The sequence below is a fragment of the Rhinatrema bivittatum genome, chromosome 1, assembly GCF_901001135.1.
Source record: "Rhinatrema bivittatum chromosome 1, aRhiBiv1.1, whole genome shotgun sequence".
Taxonomy (NCBI): domain Eukaryota; kingdom Metazoa; phylum Chordata; class Amphibia; order Gymnophiona; family Rhinatrematidae; genus Rhinatrema; species Rhinatrema bivittatum.
The window spans coordinates 746,933,908-746,954,904 of NC_042615.1; the positions used below are offsets into that span (position 1 = coordinate 746,933,908).

At 46.2% G+C, this 20,997-nt stretch overlaps 1 protein-coding gene across 6 annotated transcripts in view; it reads left to right on the top strand.

The window, feature by feature from the left end:
- Nucleotides 1–20,997, top strand: part of FYB1 (FYN binding protein 1) — a 290,377-nt gene that overhangs the window by 251,995 nt on the left and 17,385 nt on the right. For 4 of the 6 annotated variants that reach the window (XM_029578325.1, XM_029578354.1, XM_029578333.1 and 1 more), the window contains 3 exons: nucleotides 13,600–13,717; nucleotides 16,053–16,215; nucleotides 18,072–18,105. In XM_029578325.1, coding sequence (XP_029434185.1) covers nucleotides 13,600–13,717; nucleotides 16,053–16,215; nucleotides 18,072–18,105 — 315 coding nt within the window. The remainder of the gene's footprint in view (nucleotides 1–13,599; nucleotides 13,718–16,052; nucleotides 16,216–18,071; nucleotides 18,106–20,997) is intronic. The other 2 variants (XM_029578343.1, XM_029578366.1) reach the window with 1 other exon arrangement.

Genomic DNA, 20,997 nt, shown 5'->3' on the forward strand with positions numbered 1-20,997 from the left:
ATATGAATGAAATGGCTGTAATGCAATTTGCGATAATTTTTTTGAATTGCATTTCTGGGCTTGGGAGGAGAGAGAGAGGAGAGGAGAGGAGTGGAGTGTAGAGAGAAAGAGCCTCTGGGGTGGCCCTTATAGGGTACAACTATTTATGTGCCTATAGGAGGGGCATATTAAAGCTCAAGGTGAGGGGTTGGTGGTGGTTTAGGGTTTAGGGGCCAGTTTTTCATGTAGAGTGAAACGTACAAACAGCACCACTTCCCCAGAGGTGGAAGATCCGATTTGCTACTCCCTGATCCAGAGATCATTTGTGGCTCAAATTCATAGGCACTATGCGACACTCCAACTGCTCTCTCCTGGTTCTCAGGATCGATCCTCCTCATCCAGGAGGCCTTTAAGATCTGACCCCAAGAAGTCTTTCTTATGCCCAAGGAGACACTATCCTCCCACATCTCAGTCCCATCAGCAATAGCAGGCCCCTTGAGGATGTCCAAGGCAACAGAGGGCCCCCAAAGCCTCAGCCAGCACCTTAGTCAACTCCAAGAAAGGATTTTGACTGGACTGAAAAAAGTATAGCCAAGACCATTGCACCCATGATGTCGGACCTTCTGGTCAGGTGCAGGCTGCAGTTCTACGTGAACTAGTGGCCCAATATAGCTTCAAATTAGTGAGTCCTCGCTATCATTCTCTAGGGTACAAATTAAACCTATTGAGTGTCCCACCAAATTACCTTCTGAGTCCATTGTGGGGACCAGTAGCACATCAGAAAGTGTTTCGTTCAGAGCTCTCCTTCCTCTTAACGGTCAGAACGGTCAAGCTTGTTCCATCAGGGCAATGAGGGCGATGAGTTTTCTCCTGCTACTTCTTGATTCCAAAGAAAACAAGGGGACTCTGTCCCATTCTAGACCTAAGGCCCTTAAACAAGTTTCTTAAAAGAGAAAGTTTCAAGATGGTTTCCTTGGCCACCCTGATCCCATTCCTACAAAAAGGGGATTGGCTATGCTCTCTCGATCTGAAGGATACATATACTCACATTGAAATATTCCGCAGCCATCGAAAATATCTCTGATTTGTGGCGGAAACACAGCATTTCCAATACCACATTCTGCCAATTCCCACGCAGTTAAGGTTACATAAGAACATAAGATTTGCCATACTGGGTCAGACCAGATGTCCATCAAGCCCAGTATCTTGTTTCCAACAGTGGCCAATCCAAGTCACAAGTACCTGGCAAGTACCCAAACATTAAATAGATCCCATGCTACTAATGTCGGCAACAAGCAGTGGCTATTTCCTATTCATTAATAGCAGTTTATGGACTTCTCCGGAAGCTTATTGTTATGACCGTCGGTCGCAGACGGCTACAACCGCGTCTACTCACCGTCCTGCTTCCTTCTCCAGGCCTGCTCGCGGCATGGGCTAGTCTCTGCCGCCACATTCCCTATGGCTCCTCGTGGTGGCCAAGATACCGCCATCCTCCACGCCGACTCCAGGCCTTACTAGGCACGCGCATGCGCCACCAGACCCTCTTTTAAAGCCCCTTCGGCGGGAATCTCGGGGGCATCCTGGATTGATGATGTCATTGCATCAAAGTACTTAAGCTCCACCTTTGCCCTCAGCTAGCTGATTTGGCAACGAGTTCCATTGCTACTCTACAAGCTCCTGTCTCTGCCGTTCCTGTGGTGACGCTATCGGATCTCCTTGGACTCTGGACCCTACCTGGTACCCACTTCTCGGGGGCCAGTGTGCGTACTCTATGGGGACCTGGTCTCCTGGCTTCCACCGCTCTTCAGGCTAGCCCTGCGCCTTCCAGTAAATCCTATCCTGCTGGCTCCCCGCTCCTTGGGGCCACCTCTTAGAACATCTTCACCACTTGGGAGTGCTACCTCCATACTTCCTGGCTCCTCGGGGAAGTGCCTACGTTCTTTCCTGTGACTGTCCGTGCTTCCCCGCTCCTCGGGGAAGTGCCTACCTTCCTTCCTGTGACTGTCTGTGCTTCCCCACTCCTCAGGGTACTGCCTACGACTACTCTTGGGACAACTGGTGCTTCCCTGCTCCTCGGGGCAGTACCCATGATTCTGCTACTGAGCACTACCAGTGCCTCCCGCTCCTCGGGCTGCCCTATGTCATCAGCTGGAGACCTGACTCGGTCTTCCCCATTCCGCGGGTTGGCCTATGTCATTGCACCAGTACATCCTTCATTGTGCAGCTCCGCCCCTCAGGATTGCATCTCCTGAATTCCTCCTGCATGTCCTGTGTCGCGCTCCCCGCTCCGCGGGCCTGCCTTGCGCCATCTTCATCAGAGGCCTCTGCCCAGGTATTGATCAGCCTGTTCCACGAACTGTGGGAATTCCTTCTTGCTGTGTCTCTTGCCCCGCTCCTCGGGACCACTCCACAGTCTCTCCCAGAGTTCTCTGCTGAGCCAGACCTCGCCTCCCAACAGTATACACCTGTGGGGTCCCACCCCACAGGTAGTAACAACGCTCACCTCGGGCCAAGGGCCCATACACCCACAAACCATTATACTTATCCAAACCTTTTTTAAACCCAGCTACACTAACTGCCTTAACCACAACCCTGGCAATGAATTCCAGAGCTTAATTGTGCATTGAGTGAAAAAGAATTTTCTCCGATTTACTTTAAATGTGCTACTTGCTAACTTCAGGGAGTACCCCCCTAGTTCTTGTATTATCCAAAAGAGTAAATAACCGAGTCACATTTACTTGTTCAAATCCTTTCATGATTTTGTAGACCTCTATCCTATCCCCCCCTCAGCCGTCTCTTCTCCAAGCTGAACAACCCTAACCTCTTTAGCCTTTCCTCATAGGGGAGCCATTCCATGCCTTTTATCATTTTGGTCACCCTTCTCTGTATCTTCTCCAATGCAACTATTTTTTTGAGATGCAGAGACCAGAATTGCACACAGTATTCAAGGTGCAATACAGAAGCATCCTCTGTTTTATTTGTGTTGTGCCCATTGGTCGCAGACGGCTGCGCCCTCTGTTGCTTACCTTTTTTCTGCCTGACTCAGTCCATTTTGGTAGGATGGCTGCCTCCACTTCTCCACACCGAACCCTCTGGCGTTCCCGAGCCGGCATGGGAGATTGCGTTCGCCATCTTTCTCCAGGAGTCACCTAGGGCACGCACGTGTGCGCACAGCCCCATCCTTTACTTGCGTCATGGCAGGAACCTCGGGGGCGTCCCCACCGCATGACATCACTAGCTCTGGTATTTAAACTCCATTCACAATTCCTTATACAAGTTAGCAAGGAATCCTTCATGCTGATCTCTCCACGTTACCAGACGCTCCCGCTCTGTGTACTCTCGCTCCAGGATGACTTAGGTACCCGCTCCATGAGTCCTTGCCTTGCTCCTATTTACCTTTCGGGGTTGCCTACCTATTACCAGGACGCCTACGGTTCCCACTCCTCGGGGGCCTTGCTCATCCAAGATCTCCGCTCCTCGGGGCTCTCTCCTACTTCAACTACCAGCATCAGAGTGAGTACTGCCGCTCCAGTTCTGTCTTTGCTTTGTCTCATCTCTCTCTCCGTAGACTCTCGACCTACCCTGCACCACGGGCCTGGTGAGAGTATGGAACTGCCATTCCACTCTGCAACATATAGATGGAACATTATCATCTGTTTTCTCCTCTCCTGATTGGAATCTTCACCTGATCCTCGAGTTACCATCTACGTTGCAGTACAATAAAGATATATCTCTGTGTCCATCTCTGCCTAGAGCTAGCCTATCGCTGCAAGTCATCTCTTACAGCGACTAAGTGCCCATGCTTCAATGTCCAAAGTACAACAATTTTCCATTCCCTTCCTAATAATTCCTAACATCCTGTTTGCTTTTCTGACCACAACAGCACACTGAGCTGAAGATTTCAATGTAATATCAACTATGACGCCCAGATCTTTTTTCTCACTGACATCACTCATGTGGGACTTCTGCTGCATATAAAATCTGTGCTCAGTTGCGCACCAAAGCCATGACCCAAGGGGCACACTGCTAAACTTGTTTTTTGTCTGCCACTGTGGTCTGATACTGTGGTCTGACACTGTGGCAGCTGACCAAGCCCATGGGGGGAAGTCCCGTGAGGGGCCACAGGTCAGGCTCAGCTCTGGACACACAAACACAGATAGTTCTTTATTTAGACAGTTTGTGAAGCCACCAGAGGTGGCAGTAGTGAGTAGAAGATGGAGCCCGGCTGGGCTAGGATTCCCCAGAGCGCTGGAACAGCAGTTCCTCCGGTAGCAGTGCTGTAGTGAAAAGAAATGAGAGAATGAGTACAATAAGACATTCACAGTGTCCCAGATATGGAGAAGCCCCGAGATAGGGAGAGCTGGCCCTCGAGGAGCGAGTACCAGATCCCTGGAGGTAGAGAGACTTGTTGGCAAAGTACTCATACAGCGGTTCCACGTAGGAGATGGCACTGGTGCTGGAACGGGGGCAGGCCCTTGAGGAGCGAGTACCTGTTTCCAGGGAGACAGCTCTGAGGAGTGGATGATAGTAGTACTCACTAATGGTGTCTGTAGCGAATTCTTCCAAGTAGAAGAGGAGATGGATGCAGGCAGCGGGTCAGGGAACATGGGCCCTCGAGGAGCAAGTACCGGTTACCTGACAGCGACCTGAAAGAAGCAAAGAGGCCCCCGAGGAGCGGGTACCCCGTTAGCAGGAAGAGTCCAATAGAAATTGGAAGGCAGAGTAGCTGGGTACAGAGCGAATCCCATCCGTAAGATCACCTTTGCTGACTCAAAGGCTAGCAATAAACTGTAGGCTTAAATATCCGAGCAGCATGACGTCATCACAGGATGACGCCCCTGAGGAACGCGCCAATGAGGAAATAAGAATGAGAGCCACGCAGCACGAACACCCTAAGGTACCTGAAGAGCATGGCGGGAGGCAGCGCCCAAGCCGGTCTGGGGACGCCGGAGAGAATGGCAGGCAGACGCCGCGGCAGACAGGCGTCCATGAAGAGCAGGAGGAGTCGCAAAAAAGGAAAGCTAGGCAGAGTGAAGCCATCGGGAAGTGATGGTCGCAACATTGTCCTCCTTGTATTCATAGCTTCCAGATCAGAATAGGGTAAGAACAGAAATTGCTTTGTGCTCATTCCCCTCAAGTCTTCAGTGCTGTCTTCCCTTGCTCAATCTGCTCTGGAGATGTTTCAGTTTCAGAGGCAAAATATCTCAGGACTAAATGGGCTTAAAGTTTCTAATTCCACTCAGCTTGTTACACTGGTCTCCTTAAGTTATGAAGGCCCTTTGTTACTTCAAATAGGTGTCTTGAGTCATTCTGGAGCAGAGGGTGAATCTGAAATGCTGAAATTGTCTACCCCTTCTTCTCTTTCCAGTGGGAAGCTCACAGCATTTGGGAAAGTAATTCCATCTACTTCTGTTAATGTACAAGGAATTGAACAAGAAATAACTGTTTGGCCTGCAGTTGTTACAATAGATGTGCTATGGACAGCGATGACTAGAGAAATCTGTCTCCACCAACATCAATGCTACATTAACTTCCCTTTGAACTTTATCTATGTTACGCTTGGGCTCCGGTCAGGAGTCGTGAACACCACCCAGCAGGGTGGCTCCAGGTGGAGAGAGACAGGAAGCTAGAAACAGTGTCTGGTTCCAGGCTGGGTCAGGGCAGGCGGCAAGTAGCAGTGTCTGGGTTCAGGCTGGGTCAGGGCAGGCGGCAAGTAGCAGTGTCTGGGTCCAGGCTGGGTCAGGGCAGGCGGCAAGTAGCAATGTCTGGGTCCAGGCTGGGTCAGGGCAGGCGGCAAGTAGCAGTGTCTGGGTCCAGGCTGGGTCAGGGCAGGCGGCAGAGCAAGGCAGGTCAGAAGGCCCGTAGGCCACACACACACAGAAGGCCCGTAGGCCACACACACAGCAAGCAGGGCAAGGCAGGTCAGAAGGCCCGTAGGCCACACACACACAGAAGGCCCGTAGGCCACACACAGTAAGCAGGGCAAGGCAGGTCAGAAGGCCCGTAGGCCACACACACACAGAAGGCCCGTAGGCCACACACAGTAAGCAGGGCAAGGCAGGTCAGAAGGCCCGTAGGCCACACACACACACAGAAGGCCCGTAGGCCACATACAGTAAGCAGGGCAAGGCAGGTCAGAAGGCCCGTAGGCCACACACACACACAGAAGGCCCGTAGGCCACACACAGTAAGCAGGGCAAGGCAGGTCAGAAGGCCCGTAGGCCACACACACACACACACAGAAGGCCCGTAGGCCACACACAGTAAGCAGGGCAAGGCAGGTCAGAAGGCCCGTAGGCCACACACACACAGAAGGCCCGTAGGCCACACACAGTAAGCAGGGCAAGGCAGGTCAGAAGGCCCGTAGGCCACACACACACAGAAGGCCCGTAGGCCACACACAGTACGCAGGGCAAGGCAGGTCAGAAGGCCCATAGGCCACGCAAGGCAAGGCAAGGAATAAGGCCCGAAGGCCGCGCAAGGCAAGGCAAGGAATAAGGCCCGGAGGCCGCGCAAGGCAAGGGAAGGTCCAGGGACCAAATGCACAGCAAGCAAGGAAGGCTAGAGCAGGGAGCCCAGGCGAGCTCGATGCCGAAGCACTGAGGGAACTGTCAGGCAGGGTTATAAGGGACAGCCCCGAACATAGAGAAGAGAAGGGAGATGGACTGAGCCTGTCAGGAGATCCAGCTCTAGAGGGACCCCTGGTGGTGAGGCGGTTGCACAGCAGCCATAGCCGTAACAATCTAATTAGGTCTCTGAATATTCTAAACTAATTCATGACCTGGCTGAGAGGCTGGTGGAATTAGGTAAAAGATGCTCTACTTTGTAAGAATGCCAGGTTTCTTTAATTAAAGATAATAAGATTCTTAATCAGAAATTGGAAAATGTGGGCAACTTCTCTAGAAGGTTAAATTTCATATTTTAGAATTTCCCTCATTGCCCTTTGGAAATGCTTAAGAATTGTACTTGAAGTTTTTGAGAATATCTGTTAGATTCGTGGACCCTTGGGCCGGCTGAGACGGATGGTGATGAACTGTAGGGAGCCCACAGAGGACGTCGCAGCCGGGAGGCGGCACTGGTCCAGGGAAGGCTTCACCACTGGAAGCCCGAGGTCCCCCCAGGAGGAGCCCGTAGGGATCCGGGCCTCTTAGGCGAGATCTTCTGCGACCGAGGACCTGAAGAGAGATCCTGAAGAGGTAGTCCAGTGAAACGGCTGAGCCAGGAGGTCAGAAGAGACTTTACCCTCGGAAGCCCGCAGTCCCCCCAGGAGGAGCCCATGAGGACCCGAGCCACTGGGACTTAGGCGAGACCTCCTGGCAGATGAAGAACCAGATACCTGTGGAAGGTGAGAGGTCAGGAGCCAGAGTCCAGCCAGGGATGGAAACTGAGGCCGGAGTCAATGGACGAGCCAAGGTCGGAAGCCAGAAGTCAGAAGCTGGAGTCAAAGCCAGGAATGAAAGCTGAAGTTGGAGTCAGTGGACGAGCCGAGGTCGGAAGCCAGAAGTCAGAAGCCAGAGAGGTCATAAGAACCGCAACTCAACTCAGGAGAAAGAACCTCATTGCAAGGCAGGGCATTGAGGCAGCTGCAGGGTTTAAATATCCCTGCAGCGTCTGACGTCATCTCTAGGGCTGTCCTTCGTTTCCCGCACTGGCCCCTTTAAATCCGGAGCCCTCTACGTGCGCGCGCGCACTAAGGGGGCAGGGCCAGGCACCGAGGATCGGCGGCATCTCCCTCGCAGGGGGAACGCCACAGCAGGAGCCAGGTCAGACCTAGACGGCCGAAGAAACCTTCCAGCGGCCCGGGCCGGCCCGAGGTAGGTGGAGGGACCAGGGCCCAGCCCGGGACCGTAACAATCTAAAGTTGCTTTTCCTATTGTGTCTAAAGTTTACTATCTACCTGATAAGAGAAACTACTAAGGAGAATTTGGGTAAGATAATACCTATGAATGATAGTTTGGAAATTTCAGATTTTTTAGAACAATCTCAAACCTATATTAAAGACAGAGCTACTCTATTAGTTTCCTTTATGCAGGAATCTGAGAGGCAGATGTCTGATGTTAAGGCTTTTTTTTTTTTACATAGGGATACCTGCTTCTTAGGCCAAAAGATTGTTATGTTCCCAGATATTGTCGGGGACACACAACATAGATGTACATTTTTTCATAAGAAGATGCAGAGGATACTTGCCTTAGTGACAACATTCCTTCTCAAGTTTCCTTGTAAAATTGTGATTAAGTTTCAGGGGAATAAATATGTTTTTTTCAATCTTATACAGTTGGAGGAATTTCTGCAGAATAGGGATTTTTCATCTTCCGTGCTGCAGCATAGTGTATTAATATGAATCTAAAACTAATAAATGTGTCTGTTTCTATAAGTTTATTTTCTTTGAGACTCACCCCATATGTGGTCTAAAGTCAGCATGTATCATTAAATTTGTATTGTGGCATAGTATGCTGTACTTTTCTTACATCAAATGTTCTTGATATGTATTTTTTTTTAAATTAAATAAAGCCTTAAAAAAAGTTAAATTGCAAATTTCAAAAGGAACTGAAATGAAGGGAATAGAGAAAGGGTTAGCAAAATGAGGGTATCCAGATTGAACTATATCGCCAATCCACAGGTGCTTATCAACCGCAGTCCATAAGAATACCTGGTAAGAATGGTGAAACGGGAGGTAGCTCCAATGACATATTAGGGAGTTTCCTTGACATAAAAAAAACAACTTCTCTGTAGGTAAATATAACAAACGGCTCGATCCAGTAAGGCCGCGGTAAAACAGTGAGGTAGTGTCAGGCGCACCCTTCCTCCCCGCACGCACAGTTCTCTTCACTAACTCCCCGATACTCTCCTCTAATCGCATGCAAATGCATGCCGCGGCTGTGAAGCGTTAGGGAAGGGTTATGCCCGCGCAACCCATTTTACTGTATAGGCGCTGTAACAGCGCCTATACAGTAACCTGGGTGCGCTGGTACCTGTCATTTCAAACGACATTTGAAATGACAGGCACCAGGAAGTGTAAAAAAGTTTAAAAAGTGTAAAAAACAAAAAACCTGTGTGTTATATAAAAAAATAAAACAATTTTAAATACCTGTCGGAGGGCCGTGGGTCCAGGCGGCCGGTGGGCGGCGGGCAGCCATCAGCGGCATCCGGTAGTCCCTTCTCCCTTCCTCCCTCCCACCCCTGCCTGGATGAGCGCCAAAATCGCACGGGCGGGTTGGCAGCGGGGGGGGGCGGCAGCAGGATCCGGGAGCGGCGGGTAGGCAGCAGCGGGGTCCGGGGGGTCCGGGGCAGCGGCAGCGGGGGGGGGGGGGGCGGCAGCGGGGGGGGCGGCAGCAGGATCCGGGAGCGGCGGGTAGGCAGCAGCGGGGTCCGGGGGTGGCAGCGAGATCCGGGGAGCCAGCAGCGGCAGCATGTTCGATCGCGCAGGCAGGTAGGTGGCAAAGTAAAGATGGCCGCCAGCACGGGAAAATCGTGCAATTGGCCGCTGAAGACGTGACGTCACACCCCGTGACGCCAAACGTCGTGACGTCACGTCTTCAGCGGCCAATTGCACGATTTTCCCGTGCAGGCGGCCATCTTTACTTTGCCACCTACCTGCCTGCGCGATCGAACATGCTGCCGCTGCTGGCTCCCCGGATCTCGCTGCCACCCCCGGACCCCGCTGCTGCCTACCCGCCGCTCCCGGATCCTGCTGCCGCCCCCCCGCTGCCGCTGCCCCGGACCCCGCTGCTGCCTACCCGCCGCTCCCGGATCCTGCTGCCGCCCCCCCCCCCCCCCGCTGCCGACCCGCCCGTGCGATTTTGGCGCTCATCCAGGCAGGGGAGGGAGGGAGGAAGGGAGAAGGGACTACCGGATGCCGCTGATGGCTGCCCGCCGCCCACCGGCCGCCTGGACCCACGGCCCTCCGACAGGTATTTAAAATTGTTTTATTTTTTTATATAACACACAGGTTTTTTGTTTTTTACACTTTTTACACTTACCATAGCAGGCCCGAGCCTTGCTACTTTTTCGTTTGTTTTTTTTTGCCCTGGTCCCGTCCGGTCTCCTGCAGCCCCGTCCGGTCCGGACGGGGCTGCAGGAGACCGGACGGGACCAGGGCGGGTAAGCAATGTTTTTACCCTACACTACACTACACTAACTCCTACTAGGGGGAGGCGGTAAACTAGCAGGTTAAGGCCGCGGCAGAACAGCGGGTTACGGAGGAGATAATATCAGCGCCCGTTACAGTATCGCAGGGGAATAGCTAATTCCTTCATTATACAGCTTTTTCGTTCATTTACATGCCGGGTGCGGAAAGGGTTATGCGTCTGTTTTCAGAAGCGATACGGACGCGTGAAACTGGACACTGTATCGCCGAACTGCCTTGCGCGCCCGAATTGTGCGCTACGAGCACGTTACAGACGGGCAATCCTCGAGCGGACGATACTGGATCGAGCTGACAGTAAGGTACTTTCCTAGCTCCAGCCACCTGAGGCAAGATCTGTAGCATTTTAGAAATAAGAAACTTGTATACATTTTGATTAAGATTTCAAAGCTGTTGCACACTATTTTCAGAATAATGTCTTCAATAAGATCAGTAGATCCTGGTACAGCATACAATAATCAGGATCCTGGTACAGCATACAATAATTAAAGCAGATATACACACTGCATTGATGATAAGCTCTTCATTCTTGGTCAGTGAAGAGGCAATGGTTAAAATTTGCTACATTTTCATTCAAAAGCAGCAAGACTACTAGAGAATACCTCATCTTTTTTATCTTCTGCATGAATATATATCTTACTGTCCATAAATGGTGCTAGTTGATACAATATATGTAAATATAATATACACATGGATTAAGGATAAATGAACTCATTGTAACCAGGTTCTGATTCAGATTAATACATTAACTTTGGTAAGTGCATTAAATTATTTCAGACTGGTTCAGATGAGCTCAAGAATCACAGACAACATTACAAAGTATGCTCACTTGCACTGCTCAAAGGAGATTTCAGCAGATGTTTCGCTGACAGCAACACAAATTGGGGTACATTTTTTTAAAAAGCGCGAGCGCGTACTTTTGTTCGCGCACCAAGCGCAAACAAAAGTACGCCGGATTTCAATAGATATGCGCGTAGCCGCGCGTATCTTTTAAAATCCGGGGTCAGCGTGCGAAAGGGGGTACACATTTGTGCACCTTGTGAGCGCCAAGCCCTGCGCGCGCTGGCTGTTCCCTCCGAGGCCGCTCCGAAATCAGAGCGGCCTCGGAGGGAATTTTCCTTCCGCCCCATTCCAGGGCTTGCGCACGCTGCCGAGTCTATTCAACATAGGCTTGGCGCATGTAGGGGGAACTTGGGGCAGGTTTTCGGGGGTACGCGTGTATGTTACGCGCGTACCCCTTTGAAAATCTGCCCCTATCTGTGTTAGCCCAAGGCAAGATACAACCAAATAAAACATAAAATTATATTAAAAAAAAATTACATGTTCACTTTTGCGATGACTAATGAACGTGTCAAAAGTCTATGTACTAAACAATCTGATAAAACCATTTAAAAAAAAAACTTAAAAATCTGTGTCAACGTGATTTTGACCTTCTATGAAAGAACAAAATCCAGCTGGGTCAGAGGCATGTATATTGGTTGACTCAAGTTCTAATGAATATAGATTTAAATCCCTGGAACCTAGCAGCATTAGTGCTCAAGGGCGGACTTCCCAATAGGCAGACTAGGTAATTGCCTAGAAGTGACTATTCCATGGGGGTAGCCATTCCGCCACTGGAAGCACACGCCAGAAGCCGCATCGTCACAAAGGGCCAGCCAGCAAAGGGATGCCTGGGGGCTAGTGGCAGCTTTGGAGGGGGACGTCTCCTCCCGGCCCCCACAAATTTGGAGAAGTCAGAGGGTTAAATCCTAATTGCCAGTGCTATACAAATTCAATAGATTGGTTATCAATAAGATTTATGTGATACTTGGATTTGGTTTTACCCATAAGACATGATTATAAGTGAAATGGCATATATTTGTATATATGATTTTGAATATTGTGCTGTAAACCACTTATATTGCTCTCACTGTTTTGCATTATATACAATTATTGAATACAATAAATTATTATAGAAGGCTTTGCAAAGTTCAAGCATGTCTCATCATAAACTACAAAGTTTATGCTGACGATATATAGTTCTTTGTCCCGTTTGACACCTCATGGAAGAAAACCTTTGATCTGATAACATTGTATTTAAATACAATAAAACACTGGTCACATCACAATAAGCTGATATTGAACATGAACTGGACAGAGGCAATTTTTCTAAGCAATTGTCCAATATAAGACTGTCCTACAGTGTTTTCAATTGATGGCTATAATATCCCTAATGCCTCTTCCATTAAGTACTTGGAAATAATGCTTGTTTGTAACCTCTCATTAAATCATCTTTTTACAAATTACGATTGCTCAGAAGATTACAACTTCTTGAGCCACAGGCCTTCAGACATTGGTTTTATTCAGCATAGACTATTTTTATTCTTGGAAAAATGGGCTCCCAGCTACTATTACTAGAGTCCTACAGATTGTACAGAATTCTGCTGCCAGAATACTTACTGGGATGCATCTACAGGAGCATATTACCCTGATTTTGGAAACTCTAGAATGGCTCCCAAAGTGAAGAGCCTATAATATAGCAACACTAATAGACAAGTTGATATACAGGAATTCTTCCACCTGGCTTAATTCAGCATTACATATATACATGCCAGCATGGTCACTATGACTAATGAGTAAAAACATACTCAAGGTGCTTTCACCCCATTTAGCATGTCTGGCTTTCACCTGTGAAAGGGAATTCTCAGTGGCAGGACCTATTTTCTGGAATTCTCTCCTAGATAATCTTTGATTGATATCCTGTAAGAAGGCTTTGAAAACATTTGTTATTTACACAAGCATTCTCAGATTAAGATAATAGTATAAGAGTGTAGACAGTCCCTCCATTAACGAAGTCCACTGATTTAAAGCTCGTCTTTAGACTGTTCTTGTTTGTCTTATTGTAGTATTGTTTTAACCTGATAATGTATGTTTTTCTTAGATCTTTGTACTCCACCATGAACATATCCTCCAATGTGTGTAGATAAAAACTGTTTTAAAATAAAAATAAGAATAAAAAATGATTTATGCTCAAATAAAAATACCTGTTGAGCTCATAGATTCGGCTTGACTGAGAATCAGGTTCAAATTTCATTGTCAACTGTAAATGTCAATATCTATAAGCTAATAAAGAGATAAATAATATATAACTCACTTGTCCACAGTCCTTTGGTTAAACAGACTAATTTAAAATTTGAATCAAGCAGGCTATCATAGTAATAGTCTTCAGCCAAAAGACATACAAGTTGGCCATTTTGGTGTTACCATTGCTCAACAAGTAACAGTTTAGTGAAGGTAAAATAAATGTAAACTTCAAATGTGTTGGAATGTCTTGAAATAAAGGTTAATAAAAATACTAAAAAATAAAGTAGTACCATTTTATTGAAGTGGACTAACAAGGTAACAAGTAGACTAATAAGGCAACCACATGATTTATATTTCTTAACCAAAACTAGGTGATTGATGTTTTTGTTCTGCTTTTTTTAAATCTGATAAAGCAGTTTAGGAATAAACATGAAATCTTTGTCCCTTGGACGAGGAAAAGGGGAAGAGAAAGACATTAAGAAGTTTAAAAAGATGGAAAAAGAGGAGAAAGAGTTCAAAAAAAAGTTCAAGGTAAGTACGGTAATTGTGTGCAACTACAGTATGAAGCTTAATATACACAAATTATTTGCATTGTTAATGAATTTAAACTAGCATGTAAAACTCTGCAGTGGCTGTAAAACTTAAATAATGCATCTTTAGAAGAGAAATAAAAAGGAACTAGTGGAAAGTAAAATGTTATACACTAGCAGCTTTATTCACCTACCCATAGATTCATCAAAATGCTATAATAATGCATAGGGTGTGTTTAGAATTACTGTACAGATGCCAGATTTTATAACATGCGCACGGGCGTAGATTTGTGTGCGCAACCCGGCACGCACAAATCTACACCCGATTTTATAACATGCGCGCGCAGCCGCGCGCATGTTATAAAATCCAGGGTTGGCACGCGCAAGGGGGTGCACACTTGTGCACCTTGCGCACCTTGCGCACGCCAAGCCCTAGGGGAGCCCCGATGGCATTCCCTGTTCCCTCCGAGGCCGCTCCGAAATCGGAGCGGCCTCGGAGGGAACTTTCCTTCCGCTCCCCCCCACCTTCCCCTCCCTTCCCCTATCTTACCCACCCCCAGCCCTACCTAAATCCCTCCCCCCTACCTTTGTTGTCCTTTTTACGCCTGCCTCTGGCATTAAATGACGTCAAATCTTCACTGAGGTGTACTGTGCTGTTCGTATGTCTCACTCTACATGTATAACTGGCCCCTAAACCACTACCAACACCTCACCTCACCTCGAGCTATTAGTTGGCCCTCCTACAGTGATATAAATAGTTGAATACTGTGACAGCTTCCCTAGAGGTGCTCGCTCTCTCTCTCTTTCTCTCTTCCCCCCACCCACTCTCTCTGCCAAAATGCAATCTTTAACACAGTTTGTATTGTCATTTTGGGCTTTAATGCCAGAAAATGTGTTATGCTATTGCCTGCAATGTTAAACACTCCTCATTTTCATAAACTCTCCCCTTTGAATAAATTTTAAAAATTTGCATTTACATCACGAGAAGTGAAAAATAACACATTCGTTATGGCATTTGTTATGGCATTATTGTGGGCAATTGTTATAGAAGCAGATATTTTATTGTGAATTTACAGACTCGGAACCAAATATGTAACAGGATCAAGATCCTACTTAGTTCCCTGATGGCCAAATTTTAAGAGGCGTGCATGCGCAAATACAAGCAGTTACATGCGTGTCCGGGTCCTTCGAGCACTGTATGCATTTTCTAAAGGGCCCAGCCACGTGCATAACCATTGATACATGCAGAAGTGTTGGGCCTAAAGAAAGAGGGTGGACCAGGGGCGAGGTCTGGGTGGGGAGGGGCGGGACAGGGGCAGTCCAGGACAGTGCCATTAGCCGTTGTCCCAGGGACGCGCACGCTGGCAGCCAGCCGGCACACGCAGATTACTTCTGCTCTGGGGGAGCAGTAACAAAATAAAAAAATTAGGTATAGGTAGGATTAGGTTAGGGGTCAGGGTGGAGAGGGAAAGAGATAGGAAGGGTAGGGTTAGGAATAGGAAAGTTCCCTCCCAGACTGGGAGGAAACTGGGGGAGGCTCGATAGCATCACCGCGTATAGGTTATAAAATCCCCCCCCATGTACACGTGAGTCACGGGCCACCCGCACCTGTGCGCGCATGTTATAAAATCGGCGCATCCATGTGCACGCACCAGAAATCGCGCGCACATGGACACGTGCACGGACGTTTTAAATCGACCCTTGAGGGTTTAAGGCTGTAACCAGGTGTTTCTTCATGGTCTGATTGTATTCTAGCTGTCCCCTAACTTTAGGGTAGTAAGGAATATGAAGCTGTTATGTGACCTGCAGAATATCACAATCAGTTCCATTGTCATGTCTGAGTTAATGACACAAGGGATTTCCCAACTGCAAAAGCAGCATAGAGAAGTTTATTTACAGCAGAAGTGAGAAAGCATCTACAACAATCCTCCTGGTCCTTTGGGCCTCCAGTTCAGTTGGGCCTTTGGTATGGCTCTAGTATGAAGGCCCATACCATGGGCCTTCATTCAAAGCAACCTAAGGAGTTTACCACATTCTTAATCCTCTCCCCGCCCCAAGACCTTGAAATGACAGCCAGGAGCCGCAGACTGCAACTCCCTCTGAAATCCAGGATGAGTGCACCCTGAATATGGCTACTAGGTATCGCTGTTGTGTGCTGAGCAAAGTCCCTGAAAGCAACCTTTTCAGCTGGAAGGCATCTTTCTTACCTGCTTCAAAAACGGAGATGTTTTAAGCATTAAAAGAATTAAGAATTCACAAAAAAAACAAACATAAAAACAGTCATATTTTGGAAACCACTGTGTGTGGGTAACATATTTATGTTCTTTCTTTCACAGTACGATGGGGAAATTAGAATTCTTTATTCTGCTCAAGTTAGCAACATGTTAGCTGCAAAAAAATGGGGCGCAAAAGACTTACCACTGAAACCAGGAGAATCTCTAGAAGTCATACAAGAAACAGATGATGCTAAAGTGCTATGCAGAAATGATGAAGGAAAATGTAAGTTTGTCTACTGCAGGAAAATTTCATAGGTATAGAATTATGTAATAAAATATACATTTTTTAGATAATTCAATCCACATTTCCAATAAGAACATTATACACCACCTTTTTGTTTCCAATTTTTAATGTTTACTGTTTTTGAAAGCTCCCCTTTCTTATCCACTTCTTCCATCGTTCATCCAAGTAAATCAGGGTTTTGCAGCGCTGATCTACATTACAATCACGCATCACACCAAAAGATATATGTACTAAGGTGCAGAAAGCTCCAAAAATAGCGCTTTCCTGTGCTAAATGCCAGCACAGTGCACATTAACACAAATAAGGTGCAGTATTTTGGCATTTAGTGCACAAAGTGCCATTTGTGAAATCTTATGCGATTACAAATAGTAAAATTTTGTATGCAGTTTGCAAATTCAAAGTTAACAAGTTGCTGCAATGCAAAATCATGCAAAACAGTTAATTAACTATGAATATAGTGCAAAAATGTTTGCACTATATTCATAGGGTTTTTTTTGCACTATATTCATAAATGAATATAGTGCAAAAAATTGACTACTGTAATTCCCTTCTACTCGGCCTCCCAGCCAATTCCATAAAACCTTTACAAATGCTTCAAAACGCCTCAGCCAGGATTCTGACTAAGTCTAACAAAAGAAATCATATTACCCCCATCTTGAGAAACCTTCATTGGCTCCCAATTAAGTTCAGAATCTCCTACAAAGTACTAATAATCATACACAAATATATACACAACCTCATTCCACTGGATCTCAGTATACCTTTTCGACCACATATACCCATTAGACCAGTGAGAGCAGCGTATAGAGACATTCTCCTCGCCCCGCCTATCAAAACCTCATTAAATAAACGATCTCTATCCACAGCGGGCCCCGCGCAATGGAACTCTCTACCACCAGAACTCCGGAAGGAACCTTGCCCAATCACATTTAAAAAGAGACTCAAAACTTGGCTATTCGAACAAGCTTTTAATCTATACCAATAATCGCTGCCTTATCTATCCAATCAGGTGCTCCATGTACCGTGACTATTGAATCCAATTAGCACCTAGATATTTAGCCAGGTTAGTCTTATCTCCGCAGAAGAACTCGCACTACATTATTTATTCGTTGTAATTTATTCCCCAGTTCCTTGTTCCAAGTTTATTTCCCTGTTCGATGTAACCGCATTCTTTCATGCATGTTAATGTTATAATGTAAACCGAAACGATATGTAACATTGCTACAAGAATTTCGGTATATAAAAAGGTTAAATAAATAAATAAATAAATAAATAAATAAATAAAATGTGCACAGAATGGCCTTTGCAGGCCATTTTTCGGAAAGAAAACTAACTATACCTCAATGAGGTACAGAGAAGGGCAACCAAAATGATAAAGGGAATGGAACAACTCTCCTACTAGGCAGCCTCTATCTCACCACTCACCACCTCAGGGCAGAGAGTCTAACCCAGGTCTTTTGTATGGCAATGCAAACCACTTGCCACATGATCCACCAGGAAAGCCCTTGTGTGGTATTCATTAATGTAAAATAATATATCACCTACAGTATACGCTAATATTAATGAATATAGAAAAAGTAAGATAATATTTTTTACACATTCTCACACTAACTACAAAATTATACGTTATACATTATTTTACAATATAAGTAAGTTTTTATTATATTTCTTCATATCTATTCCATATCTTTCTTATTATGTGAATTTATGGTAAGTGATTATGCAAGCTATGTTATGTGTAGTTTTACAAGACATCTAGAAATCTATGTAAGAGCATATCTTCCTATTAAATAAAAATATGTTTGAATGTTTAGATTTCTTTTTAAATTTTACAGATGGCTACGTTTTGAGAAGCAATTTAATGGGAAAGTAAGTATAATCTGATGCTGAAAAGTAATATGAAAGTTGTTATCCCTGTAGAGAAGAGAAAAATATTCCATGATCTTGTGGCCTATGTACTAAAGTTTAGCATTCACATTTAGGGACTGATTTTAAACAACATTTAGATGCTTAAAATTGGGTTTTAGATAAGTAAGTGCACTTTACTGGAGTAAGTGGGCTTTTGAAAATTGCTACAATACATGCCATTGAATAGTCCATAGGATTTACTTGCATAAGTGCACTTTACTTTTTTGAAAATTGCTACGATAATATGTTACATTTACACATGAACTCCTTTGAAAATTCACCTGTAAGTCTTTATAGCATGCATGCTAAATAGCATTCTCTACACCAAGGGGTAGATTTTCTAATGTGCGTGCTAATTTTCTAACATTCATGTGCCAGCACGCGCATGTTAGAAAATCCGTGGGCCGTGCGCACCAGTCTTTATAATCCACATGCGTATGTGCGGGCGGCGCGTGGAAGGGGGGGGGGGACTTTTGCAATTTCCGCATGGCGACGCATTCGGGCCTTCCCCAGTTCCCTCCCAGTCCACTCCAATTAAGGAGCAGACAGGGAGGAAACTTCCCTACCCCCCTATCTAAATTCCCTCTCTCTTCCCCTCTCCTCCCCACCCCCTAAACCCTACATTTTTTTTTGTTTGTTTTACAACTTACTTCAGCTCCCGAGCTGAAGTAAGTTGTAAAACATCCATTCAGTAATCCAGCCATCCAGCAAGCTTCCAGCACTTATCCAGCCTCACCTGCAAGCTTCCAGCATTCACACAGCCTCTCCAACTTTTATTACAGTATCTCTAATCTTGCAACGTTGTTCCAACCAATGGCCCCATCCTTCCCAATTCCAATTCTCCAACATAATCTACCACCCAAAAGAGAATCATCCCGACATGCTCAACACCACAACCTCAAATCCCTCTCTTCTATCATGATCACTCCCGCCACTCAACTTCTAGGCCTCACCCTATTTTCTTTAAGCCTATTTAATGCTCAATCCCTAACAAAAAAGTCCATAATTCTAAACGACTACCTCATTGATGTGAAGCCTGATATATGTGCAATCACTGAAACGTGGTTAAAACCATCAGACACCGCAATAATCAACCAGTTACCTACAGAGGCTTACGACTTCTTCTCGCTTCCTCGTCATAAAAAAAAGGGAGGAGGAATTCTTTTAGCAACCAAAAAGGACCTCAGATTCTCTCTGCACCAGACGAATTCTAATTCAAAACTTGAAATTGGCTTCTTCACTTCAGACAAACTCCAAATCCTACTCGTATATGCTCCCCCAGGTTTCCTAGAATCAGATGCCTCACCTCTGGTCGAATTAACCACTTCCCTTATCAACTTAGACTCTCCAGCTATCATTCTAGGTGATTTTAACCTGCACGTTGATAACCCTACACTATCACCCAACTGTGAAGCATTACTCACAGCTCTCTCCGCGCTGGGCTTCACTCAATTAGTTAACAAACCCACCCACAAAGCCGGCCACACGTTAGACCTTATCTTCGTTAACTCTGCAATCAAGCCCACGTCTCTCCCCAACTGCACAAAGGTCCCGTGGTCAGATCACTGCCTCATAACAACTTCTTTCTCAATAAAAGATACTAGCCCGGCTTGCATTCCTTCGCCCTCCTTCACATACAGGAAAACTTGCTCACCAGAAGATCTCAGTAATCAATTATCACCACACCTCCACCACCTGGACCTCACTGACCCGATCTCAGCGCTTCGAACATGGAATACAATTACGGAAACTATAGCTAACAAGCTATGCCCTCCTATAACAAAAAAACCACACCCCAATTCCTCCAAAAGACAGCCCTGGTTCTCCTCAGAATTAAGAAAACTCAAACTCCAACTAAGACAACATGAGGCTAAATGGCGCAAAAACCCAGGAACCAATACCCTTACAATCTACAAATCAATTCTTCATCAATACAAAGCAAGCACCTTAAGATCCAAGAGGGACTTCTACGCTTCTAAGATACACGACCTTGTATTCGATGCCAAAGCACTCTTCAGCTATGTAGCCAACCTCACGCAATTAAACCAGACAGAGATTGCACATGACCAAGCTCAATCGAAAGCTGAAGAATTAGCACTATTCTTCAGCAACAAAATCAGCAATCTTCTATCTCAGCTCCCCACTAACGCCACTGCACCACCAACCACTCCTCAATCCGCAATCAACAATACTCGATTAGAAGAACTTGATCCAACTTCATCCATTGAGATCCAAGGAATTCTAAGGAAAATGAAACCTTCCTCTCACCCTTCGGATCACATCCCAGCTAAACTTCTTTTATCAATTCCAGACTCTATCTCCAAAATCCTGGCAGACATCATAAATTGCTCCATCACACAAGGACTCTACCCAGAAAACCTCAAACTGGCCTCACTCAAACCCCTACTCAAAAAACCAAATCTCGACCCCAACGATCCCAACAACTATCGACCGATCGCTAACCTCCCCTTCATAGCCAAGATTATGGAAAAATTGGTAAACTCACGACTCTCAAACTACATTGAAGACAACAACCTCCTATTCCCATCACAATACGGATTCCGCAAAACCTTAAGTACGGAAGCACTCCTCATCTCCATGACAAATCACATCATCCTAGGCCTTGACAAAGGACAAGCCTTCCTCCTGATCCTACTGGACCTTTCGTCAGCATTTGACACCGTCAATCACTCCCTTCTCATCAACCAACTAATAGCCATAGGTATCTCAGGCACTGCCCTCTCGTGGTTCAGAACCTTCCTCAGCAATAGAGGATACAAGGTTAAGATTCATAACAAAGAATCCTCACTCTACCCCGCGTCAGTAGGAGTCCCTCAGGGCTCATCCCTATCT